The sequence below is a fragment of the Dermochelys coriacea genome, chromosome 1 (assembly GCF_009764565.3).
Source record: "Dermochelys coriacea isolate rDerCor1 chromosome 1, rDerCor1.pri.v4, whole genome shotgun sequence".
Lineage (NCBI taxonomy): Eukaryota > Metazoa > Chordata > Testudines > Dermochelyidae > Dermochelys > Dermochelys coriacea.
This window is the reverse complement of record NC_050068.2, coordinates 137,373,468-137,391,373: the sequence shown is the minus strand read 5'-3', so window position 1 is coordinate 137,391,373 and position 17,906 is coordinate 137,373,468. Positions and strand designations below refer to the sequence as shown.

The 17,906-nt window shown below is 44.1% G+C and overlaps 1 protein-coding gene across 6 annotated transcripts in view; it reads left to right on the top strand.

Moving 5' to 3' along the window:
- Positions 1-17,906, top strand: part of CTPS2 (CTP synthase 2) — a 152,707-nt gene that overhangs the window by 106,487 nt on the left and 28,314 nt on the right. For all 6 annotated transcript variants that reach the window (XM_043504266.1, XM_043504250.1, XM_043504238.1 and 3 more), the window contains one exon: positions 12,041-12,137. In XM_043504266.1, the coding sequence (XP_043360201.1) occupies positions 12,041-12,137 (97 nt within the window). The remainder of the gene's footprint in view (positions 1-12,040; positions 12,138-17,906) is intronic.

Genomic DNA, 17,906 nt, shown 5'->3' with positions numbered 1-17,906 from the left:
AATCAGTTCCAAAAGGAAATGCTAAGTATGAGAGATTGAAAGTTTAGATAGTGTATAACAAAGCCGGAATTGCTAAAAGATTCATACGAGCTCGAGGACTGTGGGTTGGGACAACTCTTTGAAGTTTTTCTGGACTGCCACATGAACTTGATTATGAAAGATTTTCCGTTGTCAGTCCATATAAATAACAATTTTAATTTGTTGATGATCTTGCTCCAGATTTTTTTGGGGGCACACTTCCAAACGATTTATGACAGACATTTCTACCAAAATGGACTGTGACCTTTTTAATTTCTCAAGGTTCAGTTCCTTGCTGTACTTTCTATGATCTCTTGCTATGTGCAATCAATTATACTACAGAAAGCATCTACAGAGATGATTTTTTCCTAAAGGTATACCTGCAAGGATTTGTTTTCCAAATCTAGTAAGGCAGCAACCTCACCCAAATGGAATCATCTAAGAAAAACTCCTCTAAGGGACTCGCCTCTAACCCTACAAGAGTTTTCTTTAGAATAGGATGATCTGGCCCCATGTGAATCAGAAATGATATCATGTTAACTTCATTGTTAATTCTGTCTACTCTCAGCTTTTTGTGAAACTCTCCCTCTGTTGCTCTATCTAGCACCAGTGCAGCTCCTCCAGGGCCAGCAGTAAGTCGAAGTGCTAGAGCAGACTGGTTGCTGGCTGCCATTTTAGCCACCAGGTCATCTAGTTCTATTCAGAGGAAATCAAAATGATGGTGAAACTCTGATATTGCTCTCACCAATGCTACACTCTAAGGAAAAAAGACTTCAGTATAAACAAGGCCTAAGGGTAATTGAGTCAGAGTCTCAAGGGTCATGCTAACCTCCTCCACTAGCTAACTGGGTTCACATACGTATTCGTATTGGCCCAGGAAAGAACTTCTGTTCAGAACAGCATGTATCTATGGATAAATTTAAGCACACGATTAAGTGTTTCCCAGAATCAGGGCCATAGGTCATGTTAAACTAGAAATCAGCCCAAGCTATAAAATTTAGACTGTAAGTTTGAGATTCTCCCTCCAAAGTTTTGGTATGTTAGGATCCAGGGTTTTGGTTTAACCCACTAGTGAGTCAGAGGCTAGCTGCAAAAGTTCAGATTTTGAACCCCTCTGAAGTCCAGGGGTATTTGGATGCAGAGTTTTGATTAAGATCCTTTGTGTAACTCTACAAATAAACTGTATCTAGTTTTTATTACAATTATAAAATTAAAGACAAATTGCAAGTGACTGTCAGCTCATGCCATATCTTGTCAATAGGAGTTTAACTCTAATTTTAGGGAGGATTTGAGCTTTCAAGTGCCTAATCTCATTTGTGCTAGTGATTTTTTTCTGTTTTATGTGAGAATTTTATTTGCTGTATTTGTTTGATTTTATTAATCTATTGAAATGGCCAGCAGCTATGCTAAATATCATGATCTTCATATCAATGCCAGAAATATCATGCATGAAATACTAGAAATATTCTGAAATCAAGTGGTAGTAATGCTAAATATCCAAACAGAAAACAAAGATGATTTTGGTGCAATATGAATTTTGACAAGATGACCGATGTTCATATGGTGGGTCCTGTGTTTTTCTTGGGGTAAAAGGGGACTAAGACACCACCCCTTGCTCCTGCTCTTAGGCACCAAGGGCCCCACTAGTGGCCCAGAAAGGTGATAGAGGAGGGAAGCGAGGGAAGGGTCTGGGTTTGCTCCTCGCTCTGAGTCCCAGCCCCTCTCAACCCCTGCAGGTTTCTTACCCTCATCCCCCTTAGGTGGGGTTACCCTCGGTCCTTAGATGCTGGGGGGAATGGAGTCTCCCTGTCCTGCTGGGGCAGGGTCTCCCTTACTTCAGTTCTCTGGTCTTCCAAATCTCACAACACACCTCCAAGCTCCGGTCCGGTCCGGTCCGGTCCGGTCCAGTCGTAGTCGTCCTCCTCCTCCGACTGCCTGAAGCAGGGAGTTTTATTAGGTTCCTGACTGGGCCTTAATTGACAACACGTGCTCCAATTAACCTGTAGCAACCCTCCCTAGTCTACAGGGAACCACACCTTAATTAGCTTAGGGTTTATATAGTTCCTCTCTAACACTCTACCACTGCTTCCTGGCCCTCCTGTATCGCAGAATATTGAGAAAAATTTGGATATATTTAAACTAGCTCTAAAATGTAGTAAATAATGCCTTTGTGGGCTTCCCACACCAGTATCCCCATTATCTTTACAATTTCAGTAAGTTATGAATGAGAAATCATTGTTTTAAAAAGGATCTTCCTTTTTATGCACTTCGTAAGATTATTTTCAGGTAAAATTATATGTACTAAAATTGCTGCTTTTTCAAGTGAAGTACTTCTCAGAGGGCTTAGACCTTGATTAAATAAATGCACCAGGGCAATGACTTAATTCAAAATAAGGAAATGACAAAACTCAGATAGGAGGAGTGTTGAAAATGGGAAATGGCAGAAGTTATCTTACCACAGGAGTGTAGATAAGAATTTGCAAGGATTTAAAAAATGTCAAAAATCTCAGAAAGAACCCAACAATTTTCGGCCTGAAGTCATGTGGGTCAGTTAGCTAGATTAGGACACGGAGGGATTTTGGGGTACTATAGTACAATCCAGTGAAGACAAATAATGGGCCCCATCTTTCAAAGTAATTACTGATGTTAGTAAGGGATGTATGATTGGGCCATTGATAATTTTAATTTCCAAGCTTACAGATGGCAATCATCGTTTTGCAGAAAATGGATGTAATTTGAGACAAACTAGATGAACCCAGTGGTTGACTGGCAGATCCTGTGGTGATGAGTGTTTTAGATGTGTGTAATAATAATTTTGTTTGCTTGGAATTCAGTATTCTTTGGGGCAAAAATATATTTTGTTGTGTTTAATGTTTTCATTTGCTTAGTACTGGCCATAGAAGTTTTGTAGTCTGTGCATCTTCTGCCAATAACTAAGATTTGAAAAGTATGGGAAGAAATTTTCTGTATTCATGTTCACACGTGGAAGTCCTCAGTGCCAATTTTTCAACTATAGTTGATTGATTCTCACTTGAAATGGACTTCCTTCATTTGCAACTTTTAAAAAATTTCCAGTGTATTAGTTTAGCATTACTGCTTTCTGATTGCTTGGGCCTGCTGAACAATATACTTATCTTCATTGAAACAAATCAAGCTGAATCTAGCAAATATTGATTACCCCTGCACAGCAATAAATGAAAGGGTGCCTGGGACATTTTAAGGGGATTTTTTGTTGGTTTTCATTGCTGGGATTTTCTTACCCATGCCAATAGGTATTAGTATTCAGCAGCACCTGCTGTTTCATTTCATGCTACCATCAGCTTTCCCCTCTGCACACCTGTGTTAATGTTAGCATTATCCTTTGAGCTCTCAGTGTTTAGCTATGTCTATAGACATTCCTTCTCCTGGCAATTTGATCAGCACTTATATTAGTATTGAGTGCTTTCCTCAGTGACAAATCATTTGTTCCCTAAAAGGAGAGGATTAAAATGGCAGACAAAACTGAAGTTCTTACTAATTTTCCAAAAAGAGTCTTTAAAATCAAATTATATCAATTCAAGGATATGACATAGCATATTGCGGATGTGGAGCTAACTGTACAAATGCTAAAGTAGCATAGCGAGTTTATTTGGTTTGCTTTGTGAGTACTTCCAGATGGGTATGTCTACACTACGAAATTAAGTCAATATTATAGAAGTCCATTTTTAGAAATCAATTTTATACAGTTGATTGCGTATGTCCACACTAAGCGCATTAAGTCGGTGGAGTGTGTCCTCACTACTGTGGCTAGCATCGACTTACAGAGTGGTGCACTGTGGGTAGCTATCCCACAGTTCCCACAGTCTCTGCCACCCATTGGAATTCTGGGTTAAGCTCCCAATGCCTGATGGGCAAAAACATTGTTGTGCGTGGCTTGGGTACATGTTGTCAGTCGCCCCTCCCTCCGTGAAAGCAATGGCAGGCAATCATTTTGCGCCTTTTTTCCGCGCAGACGCCATACTATAGTAAGCATGCAGCCCGCTCAGCTGAGCTCACTGCCACTGCCACTGTTGTGTCCTGGGTGCTGCTGGCAGCAGATGGTGCAGTAGGACTGCTAACTGTTGTCATATACCGCTTCCGCTGCAATTCTGCTCTGCTGCTATTGTCTCAATAGCGAATTTCTCCATGTTGTCTATCATGGGCTCCCGGTACGTTTGTTCTTCCTCAGGAAATGTGTGCAGTGTTAACCATTGTCCTCCACCACTTCCGCTGCAACTGTACTCTCCTGCTCTCATGAATCCACCTCTCAGGTCCTCTCGTCGTTCTCTATAAATATCTATTCTCATGGCATCAGTCGTCAGCCACCGCTTCCGCTGCAACTCTGCTCTCCTGAAGATGTCATACCACGGCAAGCTTGGAGCCTGCTCAGATCACTGTGGCAGTTATGAGCATTCTAAACACCTCGCACATTATTCTGCAGTATGTGCAGAACCAGAAACTGCAGAAGCAGGCTAGGAGGCGACGTCAGCACGGTGACGAGAGTGATGAGGACATGGACACAGACTTCTCTCAAAGCACGGGCCCTGGCAATTGGACATCCTGGTGGCAATGGGGCAGGCTCATGCCGTGGAATGCTGATTCTGGGCCTGGGAAACAAGCACAGACTGGTGGGACCGCATAGTGTTCCAGGTCTGGGATGATTCCCAGTGGCTGAGAAACTTTCGCAATCGTAAGGGCACTATCATGGAACTTTGTGACTTGCTTTCCCCTGCCCTGAAGTGCAAGAATACCTCGATGAGGGCAGCCCTCACAGTTAACAAGCGAGTGGAGATAACCCTCTGTAACCCTCTGCAACACCAGACAGCTACCGGTCATTCGGGAATCAATTTGGATTGGGCAAATCTACTATGGGGGCTGCTGTGATCCAAGTAGCCAACGCAATCACTGAGCTGCTGCTATCAAGATTAGTGACTATGGGAAATTTGTAGGTCATAGTGGATGGCTTTGCTGCAATGGGTTTCCCTAACTGTGGTGGGGAGATAGATGGAACACATATCCCTATCTTGGGACTGGACTACCTTGGTAGCCAGTACATAAACCGCAAAGGGTACTTTTCCATGGTGCTGCAAGCACTGGTGGATCACAAGGGACGTTTCACCGACATCAACGTGGGATGGCCGGGAAAGGTACATGACGCTCACATCTTCAGGAACTCTGGTCTGTTTGAACAGCTTCAGGAAGGAACTTACTTCCCAGACCAGAAAATAACTGTTGGGGATGTTGAAATTCCTGTAGTTATCCTTGGGGACTCAGCCTACCTCTTAATGCCATGGCTCATGAAGCTATACACAGGCACCCTGGACAGCAATCAGGAGCTATTCAACTGTAGGCTGAGCAAGTGCAGAATGGTGGTAGAGTGTGCATTTGGATGTTTAAAAGCGTGCTGGCGCAGTTTACTGACTCGGTTAGACCTCAGCAAAACCAATATTCCCATTGTTATTGCAGCTTGCTGTGTGCTCCACAATATCTGTGAGAGTAAGGGGGAGACATTTATGGCAGGGTGGGAGGTTCAGGCAAATCGCCTGATCACTGATTATGTGCAGCCAGACACCAGAGCTATTAGAAGAGCGCAGCAGGGCATGCTGTGCATCAGAGAATCTTTGAAAACCAGTTTCATGGCTGGCCAGGCTACGGTGTAAAATTTCTATTTGTTTCTCCTTGATGAAAACCCGCCCCCTTGGTTCACTCTACTTCTCTGTAAGCCAACCGCCCACCCCCCTTCGATCACTGCTTGCAGAGGCAATAAAGTCATTGTTGTTTCAAAATCATGCATTCTTTATTAATTCATTGCACAAATAGGGGGATAACTGCCAAGATAGCCCGAGAGGGGTGGGGGAGGAGGGAAGCACCAGGTGGAGTGGTGGATGAGGGGAGGAGGGAAGGGCAAGGCCACACTGCACTTCAAAACCTATTGAATGCCAGCCTTCTGTTGCTTGGGCAATCCTCTGGGGTGGAGCGGTTGGGTGCCTGGAGCCCCCCTCCTCCACGTTCTTGAGCATCTGGGTGAGGAGGCTATGGAACTTGGGGAGGTGCGTGGGGGGTTACACAGGGGCTGCAGCGGCGGTCTGTGCTCCTGCTGCCTTACCTGCAGCTCCACCAGATGCTGGAGCATATCAGTTTGATCCCCCAGTAGCCTCAGCATTGCATCCTGCCTCTTCTCATCATGCTGCTACCACCTCTCATCTTGCTCCCACCACCTCTCATCTCGCTCGTCCCTCCTGTCCTCGCGTTCATTTCCTGCTTTCCTGGACTCTGATATTGTTTGCCACCACACATTCTGCTGAGCTCTTTCAGTGCAGGAGGACTGCATGAGCTCAGAGAACATTTCATCATGAGTGCTTTTTTTTCACCTTCTTATCTGCGCTAGCCTATGGGACGGAGATGATAGGGGGAGCGTTGAAACATTTGCAGCTGTGGGAAGAAAAAAAGGGGAGAGTAGTATTTAAAAAGACACATTTTAGAGAACAACGGGTAGACTCTTTCACGGTGAACCAAACTGTTAACATTACATAGCACATGTGCTTTCGGTACAGGGTTGCGTTTTACCTCTTATATTGAGGGTCTGTCGGTTTGGTGTGAAAGATCACGCACACAGGGCTGGGCATCAGAATTCGGCTTGCAGGGAGCCATGGTAAGCCACAGTCTTTTGGCTTCTTCAACCTTCATAACATGTGGGAATGGTTTCAAACAGCAGCACCCTCTCTTCCCATACCAAGCACCCGTTGGGTTGGCTATTTAAAAGGAGAGGCTGTGGTTTTTTGGATTAACATGCAGCACAAACCCAACTAAACCCCGCCCCACACCCAGTTCTCTGGGATGATCACTCTCCTGAGGATAACACAGAGAGATAAACAGCAGATGTTGCTTGAATGCCAGCAAACACTGGGACCGTACGCTGCCATGCTTTGTTATGCAATGATTCCAGACTACATGCTACTGGCCTGGTGTGGTAAAGTGTCCTACCATGAGGACGCAATAAGGCTGCCCTCCCCAGAAATCTTTTGCAAAGGCTTTGGGGGTACCTCCAGGAGAGCTTCATGGAGATGTCCCTGGAGGATTTCCACTCCATCCCCAGACATGTTAACAGACTTTTCCAGTAGCTGTAATGACTGCTAATGCATCCCAAGTGTTCAGGGCAAATTAATCATTAAACATGCTTACTTTTAAACTATGTATTCTATTTACAAAGGTACACTCACCAGAGGTGCCTTGTCCGGCTTCATGGTCCGGGAGCCTGGGTTGGAAGGGTACTGTCTGCAGGGTGATAAACAGTTCCTGGATGTCAGGGAGAACAGTTTCTCCGCTTGTCTGCTGTGCACTATCCTCCTTCTCCTCATCCCCAAAATCCTCTTCCCGGTTGCATGAGACTCCCCCCTTGCACACAAGGGTGGGGTAATGGTAGGGCCCCCCCCAGAATTGCATGCAGCTCATCATAGAAGCGGCATGTCTGGGGCTCTGACCCAGAGTGGCCGTTTGCCTCTTTGGGTTTTTGGTAGGCTTGTCTGAGCTCCGTAATTTTCATGCGGCACTGCTACAGGTCCCTGTTGTAGCCTCTGTCCATCATGCCCTTGGAAATTTTTGCAAATATTTTGGCATTTTGTCTTTTGGAACGGAGTTCTGATAGCACGGATTCATCTCCCCATACAGCGATCAGATCCAGTACCTCCTGTTTGGTCCATGCTGGAGCTCTTTTGTGATTCTGGGACTGCATGGTCACCTGTGCTGATGAGCTCGCCATGCTGGCCAAACAGGATATGAAATTCAAAAGTTCCTGGGGAACCTTTTCCTGTGTACCTAGCTAGTGCATCTGAGTTGAAAGTGCTGTCCAGAGCGGTCACAATGGAGCACTGTGGGATAGCTCCTGGAGGCCAATATCATTGAATTGTGTCCATACTACCCCAAATTCAACCCGGTGATATCGATTTCAGTGCTAATCCCCTTGTCGGGGAGGGGTATAGAAATCGATTTTAAGAGCCCTTTAAGTTGACAAAAATGGCTTCATCATGTGGATGGGTGCAGGATTAAGTCGATCTAACACTGCTAAATTCGACCTAAACTCGTAGTGTAGACCAGGACTATGTATTTTGGAGTATAGCACAGAATTCTGGATATAAATGGAATGTTGTGATTTGTTGTTAAATGAGATTGTCCCCACATTGGCTGTTTGCAGTTACAGAGTTCTAAAGTGGCCACATTTACAGATGGCAGCCTGAAACAGAAAAGAAAGGTTTGGGGGTTTAAAAAAATTGTTTAATCTCCTTCCAAATACTAAGATTTATTGCATTGTCCCAGTTGGTATTGCAAGATGTGAGACAATCTCTTCCAAATCCTGATGGTCCTGGGAAAATTAGGCTAGTAGATAAGTTGTTCCACCAGCAAAGACTTGTGCCAGAAGGCAAATACTTAACATGATAACTGGTGCAGCTTCCACAGGTTGAGGCTTTTGCACTAAATATCTGAGTCTGACAGTTTTCTCATTTGCATTTATACATTTCCTAATAACAATGAAATACTCCAAACAGAAAATTACTAGCAAATATTGAGCTTTATAGGTGTTTAAAGTCATTCATCATTGTAATTTAATACTAGTGAGACCATACTGTTATTACCTAAACATATACTTTGTGTTATGTCATGTTCATCCATTATCAGTGTTTCATTTGGGCTGCCTAGCCCAAAATACATGTGATCTCTGCAACATCCTCATTTGACTGTTCCCCCTTTTAAAGATCGATACTATGTTTGCCCTTCTCCAGCCCTCTGGGACCGCACCCATCCTCCATGAGTTCTCAAAGACAAGTGCTAAAGGTTCTGAGATTGTTTCAGCTAGTTCCTTAAGTACCCCAGGATGAATTCCATCAGGCATGATGACGTATCTAAATATACTTTAATCTGTTCTTTCACTATTTTGGCTTGTGTTCCTTCCCCCCTTTTGTTAATATTAATGGAGTTGTATATCTGATCATTAACCTTCTTAGTGAAGAATGTAGCAAAGTAAGCATTAAACACTTCAACCTTCTTGATTATAAGCTCCTTCCCTGCTAAGTAAAAGACCTACACTTTCCTTCGTCTTTCTCTTGCTCCTAATGTATTTATAGAACAACTTTGTATTGCCTTTTGTGCCCTTTGCTAGATCTAACTCATTTTGTGCCTTAGCCTTTCTGATTTTGTCTCTGCATAACCATAACTGCTGTAATGGGGCATGGGAGAAGATGTGGTTTCATAGAGTGGCTATTTTTAGTGCTTTAGAGATACTCATCAGCACTTTGCTTTCTACATGGAGGCAAAAAATAGAAGTTCACATCCAAGAGCAAAATTGTAATGTTCCAACTGAAGTTCCCCATTTAGTAAATAGGAAGGCACATTATGTGCTAGCTGATGCTTTTGATTCTTCATCAAGATCAGCCCCAAGTTCTGTAATCTCATGTGGAGGTGACTAAGGGGCGGATAAGTATATTGACAGGCCCAGATTAGAATGGCAAAGTCACAGAATCCAAGAATCTGGCATAGTCTCAAAAGGAGGAAGTTGCCATCTCTCTCATTTTCTCCAGAGGCATCCATCAACCTGGCAGCATTACTTTCATGATCTCTTGAATGAATGTTCATGGAAAATCCTATGTTGGTCGGGTACTGGGAAGGCAAAGAGATGATAAAGTCTAGATTTGAAGTGGGGAATAAAAAGTACAGATGAGTATAATCAACAGCATTCAGGTAACAATAGATGAAAACCTCTCTGACCTAATTTTTAAAAACAGGAGCCTAAAGTTGACTTTGTAGAATGCTATTTCGGTGCTCAGCGCTTTTGAAATTCAAGCAGGTGACTAAATATGGATTTAGGGGCTTCCAATTTTAACAACCTTGACCCTCATGATCTTTTTCAGTAACCTGAAATACACATTAAACAGCAAACGCATGGAGCCCGCACAATCCTATTGGGGGTAATCATTAATGAGGATGAGTGACTTTCATCACCACCATCCCATGTCATCAACAAGAACCAGTATACCTACTGAAAGGCTCCCCCTTTCTATGTTCTAGAGGCAAGCAAGCAACTCCCCATTGGAGTTTTGCCTTTGACTTCAGTCAGTATTTCACCGTGTGTTTTGTACATTCTGTTTCCGATATTATATGTTTTGATTATGTAACTGTGCCCAGTGTTTCAAGTGTGTACTGCAAATAAAATGGTAAGTAGAATTCAGAAAAGTATAATTGATTTAAAAATATGTGGACTGGAGTAGTGATACATTGGCTGAAGAAGTTGCATAATTCCCACATTCATGTTGTTTGGGAAGTAATTACAGGGTTTGTAATCTTCAACCAATTTGATCACAGCTTTTATTCATGGTACTTTACAACTAGAATATGGATCATAAATAACATTTGAAAGATATGAGGTTATGCAGAGATAATTGCACATCTGAATTACATTGGCACAGTGCCCCAAGCACCTTCCACCATCCCTTCTGAATTGTATAGCTTCATTTTATGAAATGCATTATTGCTCTCATATGATGTTTTTATTGCTCCAGAAGGGCAAACTAAGGTTAATAAAATGCAGCTCCTGATTACACTCTGGGTGACTATTTTTTATTTTCTGAACCCTTCTTGGCCAGTCTCATTCCTTGGTGTGTTTTTACATATATGAATACATAAATTTGGTGTCTCTACCATTTTGAAAGTTTTTACCACTGTGAGAGGGATTTCCCATAGATATAATGGCTAGTACCAGCAGAACCAGGCAAACAGGGCAAAATTTTAAACTGTAATCCCTGTATCATTCCTTGCAACTAATCTCACTCATCGCAAAAAAGATATTCAATTGAATAGCGTGTTCATGTTACAAAGACTACCAGAAATAATGGTATGTTTTGTGCAGCAGCATCAGAATACTGTTCCTGCTGTAGGCAAAATGCAGTTTCAGCTGCTTCTGGTTCTCCAGGTGACAGTCAGCATTAGAGAGCAGAATTCATTATGTTAATGGGAAACTAAGAGAGTTATCTTAAAGTACTTCTTTCAGGGATCTTGCTGCACCAGGGAAAGATGATATCGTCCCAAGCTCTGCCCACAAACCAAGCTCCACCCATTCATGATAGCTACACAAGATGCCACTCACAGTAGTTTGTGCAGAACTTCCTACTCCTTCTTCGTAATGTTTTTCTGTTATCTGTAGTAAAGCTGTTAACAAAGTTGATATTATTTAGGATTCAGAATCACCACCCCATTAATATGACTAGGGCAGTTCACACCTCTTGCAGCTAATGTGTCAGGATGCCTACAGACTCGGGAAGTCAGGGCTACCTCAGGGTATGTCTAGTTCACATTCCAAAGGTAATTTTTGAAATCAAGGGTGTCTACATTTCAAAATCTTATTGTAGTCAAACATCTTTGTGAAGAGTTGAGTTAACTTAAATGACAATGCATACGACTGACCAGTCAGCATAAACCAGGGCAAATCATGTTCAGCAGCATGTGAGCTAGCTGTGTGATCAAATTATGGTTCCAAAGCATTACACATTTAAAGTGTGGTACATAATAAGATCAAAGAGTTGAAGTGATATTGTGACACCTTTCTTGCCCCAAAAATGTCTTGCTGTCATTGATAGTATCCTAATGTGGGTTGCATATATCATCATCACCATCATCATGGGAAATCCCAAAAGGATGTAGACTCCTTGCAGATGAGTGCCACCCAGATCAGTCTATCTAGGTCCTTAAGGTGGTCTGGCTGGATATTAGGTTTATATCCATCATTGCAATCTGATTACACTATCAAAGCTTTTGGCAACGATGTGATTGCTAACTGTGTAGCAGCGTTCTTTGGTAAACATGCTTTGGAATTCATTGGTCTTCCACCCTAATAATATGTATGAAATATTGTACATATAATAAAGTTAATATTTTAATGTCACAGACTTCTATATAATATTTTTCTCAAATAAAGAAAGAAATCATGAAACACTATTTCAATATTTTCTCTCGCAAGGTCATTGACATGCCTGAACACAATCCTGGAGATATGGGAGGAACAATGAGACTGGGAAAAAGGAGGACTGTTTTCAAAACAGAAGACTCTGTCCTAAGTAAGTTACTTCTTGGCTGTTTCATTCTCTCTCATGATAAAAATACCATCTGTCTCATATTTAAAGGCCTAAATGAATTGTGCCAAACGTGTTCTTAAAAAGAAAAGGAGTACTTGTGGCACCTTAGAGGCTAACAAATTTATTTGAGCATAAGCTTTTGTGAGCTCCAGCTACATGCATCTGATGCATCCGATGAAGTGAGCTGTAGCTCACGAAAGCTTATGCTCAAATAAATTTGTTAGTCTCTAAGGTGCCACAAGTACTCCTTTTCTTTTTTCCATTACCAGAAAGGCACTGGAGGGGGAAAATACACAGCTTCACTCTCTCTCTGTCCCACTTTCACTTCTCTCCTCCAAGAACCAGATAAAATGGTCACTGTGAAAGGAACTGGCACAGACTGGTGGCTCTGCAGGCAGAAGTGGAAGGACAGCAAGCTTCAACATGTTAGCTCCCCAGCAGTGCTCCTCTCTCCAGAAGGATGGGCTACCCTGGATGCCCCCATGTTGCCAGATTCTTTACAAGTGCACAAGCATTCCTCACTGTACAGAACAGGCTGCTGCTGCTGCCTCTCTCTTTTTTGATGACACACCAGTATACTCAGCAGGAGCCAGGACTTCCAGCAAGAAAAGTGAGTGCGTCAGTCAAGAAGGACATGAAGCCTCCCTGTATAAAATATTGCAGTTTTATTTTTTAAATTAAGTTTGGTTATTTATGCAGTGTGAGCCTCAGTTTTTCAGAATGCGACATCGGTGGTTCCAACCACTTTTTAAACTGCACTGTGATGATCGTCCTTGCCTCTTTGGTAATAACCCTCTCTATTTTTGTATTCAGCTTACAAGGAGCACAAAGAGAGGAAACAAATATTGAGTCCAAATCTACCCTCAGATGCTCACATGCAGCTCCCACTGAAGCCAGTGGGAGTGGTGAATGAAATTCTAAGGGTAGAACTTGAGCCATATTGAACAGAGATATTTGTCAGATACACTCCTGCCCAGAGGGTGTGCCAAAAGAAGGTCACATGGGAATGTTTGTGTCATTATTCCCATAAAATAAACATTAGTAATTCATAAATTCAATGTAATCCATTGTTGCCCATCATGGAATAATAGTCCATTTTTATTCTAACCAATTTTCTAATTTTTTCACCATCAAGATCCCTGGCATTAGGGCTCTTTGAGCTCCAGTAATGCTTAGCAAATGTTATTGGTCCAGCCTGGCATGTCACAGCAAATGCCAAACCTACTATTTTTGCTGCCTTGGAAGCTGAAGCATACTTGGATATGATAGCCAGCGTGCTCCACAACCGTTCCCAATGCTCTGAGTGTGGATTTAATCCAGTCATGTTCATTCTAGCCAGAATTCTAGGCAAACAGACACTGCTTACCTTCTATCATCTGATATGTTTCTTCTGATTAACTTAAAGGATGCCTGTCTGCATGAACTTCCACAGTCCACTGCTAGAGGTCTCAGCCAAAGCCTCCTCCTTTCTTACTTTTACATATCAGGTGAAAAAATAGAGGAAGTGAATAAATGCCCAAACTACATCGGGAATTCGGATTCTTGTCTAAGAGCTGAAATTCCTATCTACTAAATGGAATGAAGCAATCTCTTAATGTGTCTGTCACACAAAGAAATTACCCATTAAGTAACTAATGGACCATTTTTTTCAGCATGATAAATATTCTATGCTATGAGTGACATTCCATTCAGACAATACAGAATAATACTTCATTCTTTTCCCCCAATTAATTTTATACCCAAATATGTTACAAAGTCCTCAATAGTATACATGAGATTACTTGTTAATAAAGTGGGATTAGTCAGGAACAAAAGAATGCTACAAAATAGAAATCTTTATTTATGATGAGTAGATCAGATACCCATTATTTCTGGAGATGCATTTTTGGCCCAGGCAGATGTTACAAAGAGTCATTTTATACTGCCCCTTGAAGCCATCCCTTTAATGAAACCTTCCTGAGCTGAATGTGCTAACTGAAGTATAACATTTACTCCTCTATTTTAGAAAATATTAAAAAATATACATCAGTGCAAGACGCTGGCTTGTAATTAAGATATAACTGAATGTCTGGGTTTTTTTTTCTGGAACCTGTGATGGGGTGGACTAGGCTCAGAAGTCCCCTGTTGGAGGGTCCTACCACACTCCGTCCCAGAGAGGAGCGGATGAGAAGCCCTCCAAGCCTCCTAGAGTGGCTGCAGGGGATGCAGCCAATCCAAAGGGCTGCAGGAGGGCTACATAAAAAGGAGCTGCAGAGCCAATCAGTTGCTGCCTGGATCTAGAAGAGAGAAGACTGTGTTCCTGGGTGGCTGAAAGAACATCAAGACTATGGACAGCTCAGTGTGGGCAGGGACCAAGGGAACTAAGAAGTAGCTCCTGACTGGTTGCTGGGACAGAGTAAGGACTGAGCCTGGGGAGGCCTGCAGCCCAGCAGTGTCTCTAGGCAGGAAGCCCTGGGGATGGCCCCATACCAGGGCCGGGAGAAGGTAAAAGCTGTATACCCCAGAAGGGTTTTGTTCTGTTGCACCTACAGACAGTGTGTATGACTTGACTGGAGGGCTGAGTGAGCCACTGAAGACCCACCAAAGAAACCATCAACCAAGGGTGGGGGGTGCTCCTGAAAAGCAGGTGCCGACCCCATTACAAAACCTGATATAGTTGAATTAAGATTTTTAGAGAATTCACCTTCCTGCCCTGTCCTATAAACTTCCAGTACAGCTGAAGAGGTCAGAATATCATTTGTAAACTCCTGGAAATCCATCTTCTCCAGGTGATCACTCACTATTCAGTGGATTAGTGAGTTTCTCCTAAGAGAAGCATATGCTATCAGCTATATAAGAGTGATGGAGATACCTTCATCTTAAATTAAAAGACAAAGTACTTTACTTCACAAAGACTATTTGACTGATTTTTAATATGAATTTAAGTAATCCGGCATTGCTTTCCTTCACTTACCCTTTTTTAAATACTACTGATGACATTTCATAGAATATCAGGGTTGGAAGGGACCCCAGAAGGTCATCTAGTCCAAAATTTCTAGAAAGCAACTTAACATAAGAACTCGTATGACAATCAAATGAAAGCAGTGTTTTCTATAACATCTTTAACCATAAAGACAAAATCTCAAAAAAGAAATTGAGCCTCTTGGCCAGACTCTAACCTTAGCTTGGGGGCTATGGTTAGGGCTGGGGCCAGCGGGAGGTTTCTGGGGTAAGGCTGAGGCTGGCAGAAAGCTAGGGTTAGGGTTTGGGCTGGCTGGATTGGGGTCCCTGGGTTGGGGTTGGGGCCAGAGCCAGCAGCAGCCTTCAGTTTAGGATGAGGATTAGAGCCAGCAGGAGATCCTGGGGAAGGATGAGGGTTGGGATTGGCAGAGCTTCCAGGACTAGGGTTAGGGTTGGGGCCAGCAGAAGCCAACGGGCTAAGGATAAAGTTGGGATTTGCAGAGGCTGTGGCCAACAGAGGCTAGGGCTATGGTTGGGGCCATCATACAGCCCCCAGGTTAGATTTGGGTCTGGTAGATAGCCCTAGGCTAGTGTCAGGATTTGGGGTGGCAGGCAGCCTCAATGCTAGGGTTCAGGTTGAGACTAAGAAAGACCTTCAGGTAAGAGTTAGGGTTCAGATCAGTGGAGGCCTTCGGGCTAGGGTTAGGGCTGTTGGTGAAAGGCAGCCCCATGGTAGGTGAGCAGACAGCCCTGGGCTAGGATTGGGGCTGGCAGATGCCCTGAGTCCAGGGTTAGGATTTTGTTCAGCAGAGGCATCTGGGCTAGGGATAGAGTTGGGGTTGGCAGACAGCCCTGGGATACTGATATGGTTGGGAAGGGTGGTGGGTTCTGGGCTAGGATTGGTGTTGGGGCCAGCAAGAATGTCTCTACTGCAGCTAGGAGTGAGACTACCAGCTCAGGTAGGCAACTCACACTACTGGGACTCGAGCTAGCGTGCTAAAGTAGCAATGTGGACGTTAAATCTCTGGTGAAGACTCGGACTAGCCACCTGAGTGAGACCCGGGGGTAGGTGATCTTAAGATCCCAAGCTGCAATGTCTGCATTGCTATTTTTAGTGCACTAACTTGAGCCCCCCTAGTGTGAATCTGTCTACCTGGACTGGGAGGCCCTCTCCCCACTGCAGTGTGGACATACGCCAGTGGGCCCTGGGTTTGGGTTAGGGGTGAGGTGCTAACTATGACCCTAGCTCTGATCAATCTCCTGACTTCAAACTTCACCCCAGCCCATAACCTCTGCCAGTCCTTCTTGCAGCACTATCATGAGAGCTTCTGCTGGCCTGAATGCTAACCCTAGCCTGGGGCCACATGCTGGCCCTAGCCTTAACACCAGCACTGGGCAACCTGCCACACAAAAACCAAATTTTCGCCCAGAAACCCTTGCTAGTCCCAACCCTAACTCTAGCCCCAACCTGAGGCCCCTTCCTGGTATGAACCACAATCCAAGTTGCAGAACACCTGTCAGCCCCAATCATAGCCACAGTCCTGGACGACCTGCCAAATCCAAACATAAATTTAGCCTAGAACTTCTGGCTGACCCGAACCCTATCTGTAGCACAGGGCTGCCTCCTGGTCCAAAGTTTAATACTAGCCTGGGATAGCCTGTTGGTCACAGTCCTAATCTTAGTACTGAAGCCTTTGCTCACCCTAACCTTAGCCAGAAGGCCTTTACCCAGCTGCAAATCTAATCAAAGTCCAGGGGCCTCTGCTGACCCAAAAGCTAACCCCAATCTGGAGCCCTCTGCCAGCCCTCTTAGCCCTAGTCCAGAACCCTCAGCCAGCTTGAACCGTAACCCAAGCCTAGCATGCCCTGCCAGCCCAACCTGTACCACAAGAGCACCTGCTAGCCCCATCCTTACACTTACCCATGGGCCATCTGCCAGCCTCAAGCATAACCCTTAGCCCAGAGCTACCTGCCAGCCCCAGTGCCAACCTAGCCTGGGGCTCACTGATCACCCCAAACCTGTTTGGCTGGGGAAGGTCAAGCAGCCTATATTTCCCTGAATAATGAGCAGGCCAGAGACTATGAGGGAGTCAAGGCAGCTATCATAGATCTAGTCAGCCTCCACTTAGTAATGGCCACAAAAATTCTAAGGCGCAAGGATTATGAGGCAGTGAGGCTCCAGTCATTTGCCCAAAAGTTGATGGATTGGGCCACCTGTTGGCTGAGGCCAGACATCCAAACAGTGGGGAAGATAATGAATGCTTTGGTGTTGGAACAGTTCCTTCAGGGCCTCCCCAGGAACATACAGGTGTGGGTTAGATGGCATCTATCTGGCATTTTGGATGCATTGGTAAAATTGACAGAGGGGTTCACAGAGGTGGATCTCTTCAGGGCAGAGGGCCAACTCCATAGGGGATCAGCAAGAGCAAATTAGAAATCCCTAGGGAACAGAGCCTAATGCAGGTGAAAGGGGACGAAAACAGAGTCCCCCAAGAAACTGATGGGAGGGGATAGGAATTAAGGAAGTAGGAACGGTGGAGAAAGACAAGCAGAGCTCCTTAGTAGAGGTTGAGGGGCCCAGGAGGTACCCCATGGTGCACCCCAGTGAGAAGCAGCTCAGGCACAGTTTGGAGGGTTGGGAGAGCCCAAGGCCCTGACTAATCAGGGGAATGAGGGGCATGCCCTCGATCCACTGCCAGGTATAAAGCAATAGAATAGGGAGAGCAACCCCTAGGGATGCACATTGTATGACTACTTGTGGGCTGAAATGGAGCTGTGGGGGACATCCTCCCCCCACCAAGCACGGGTTCT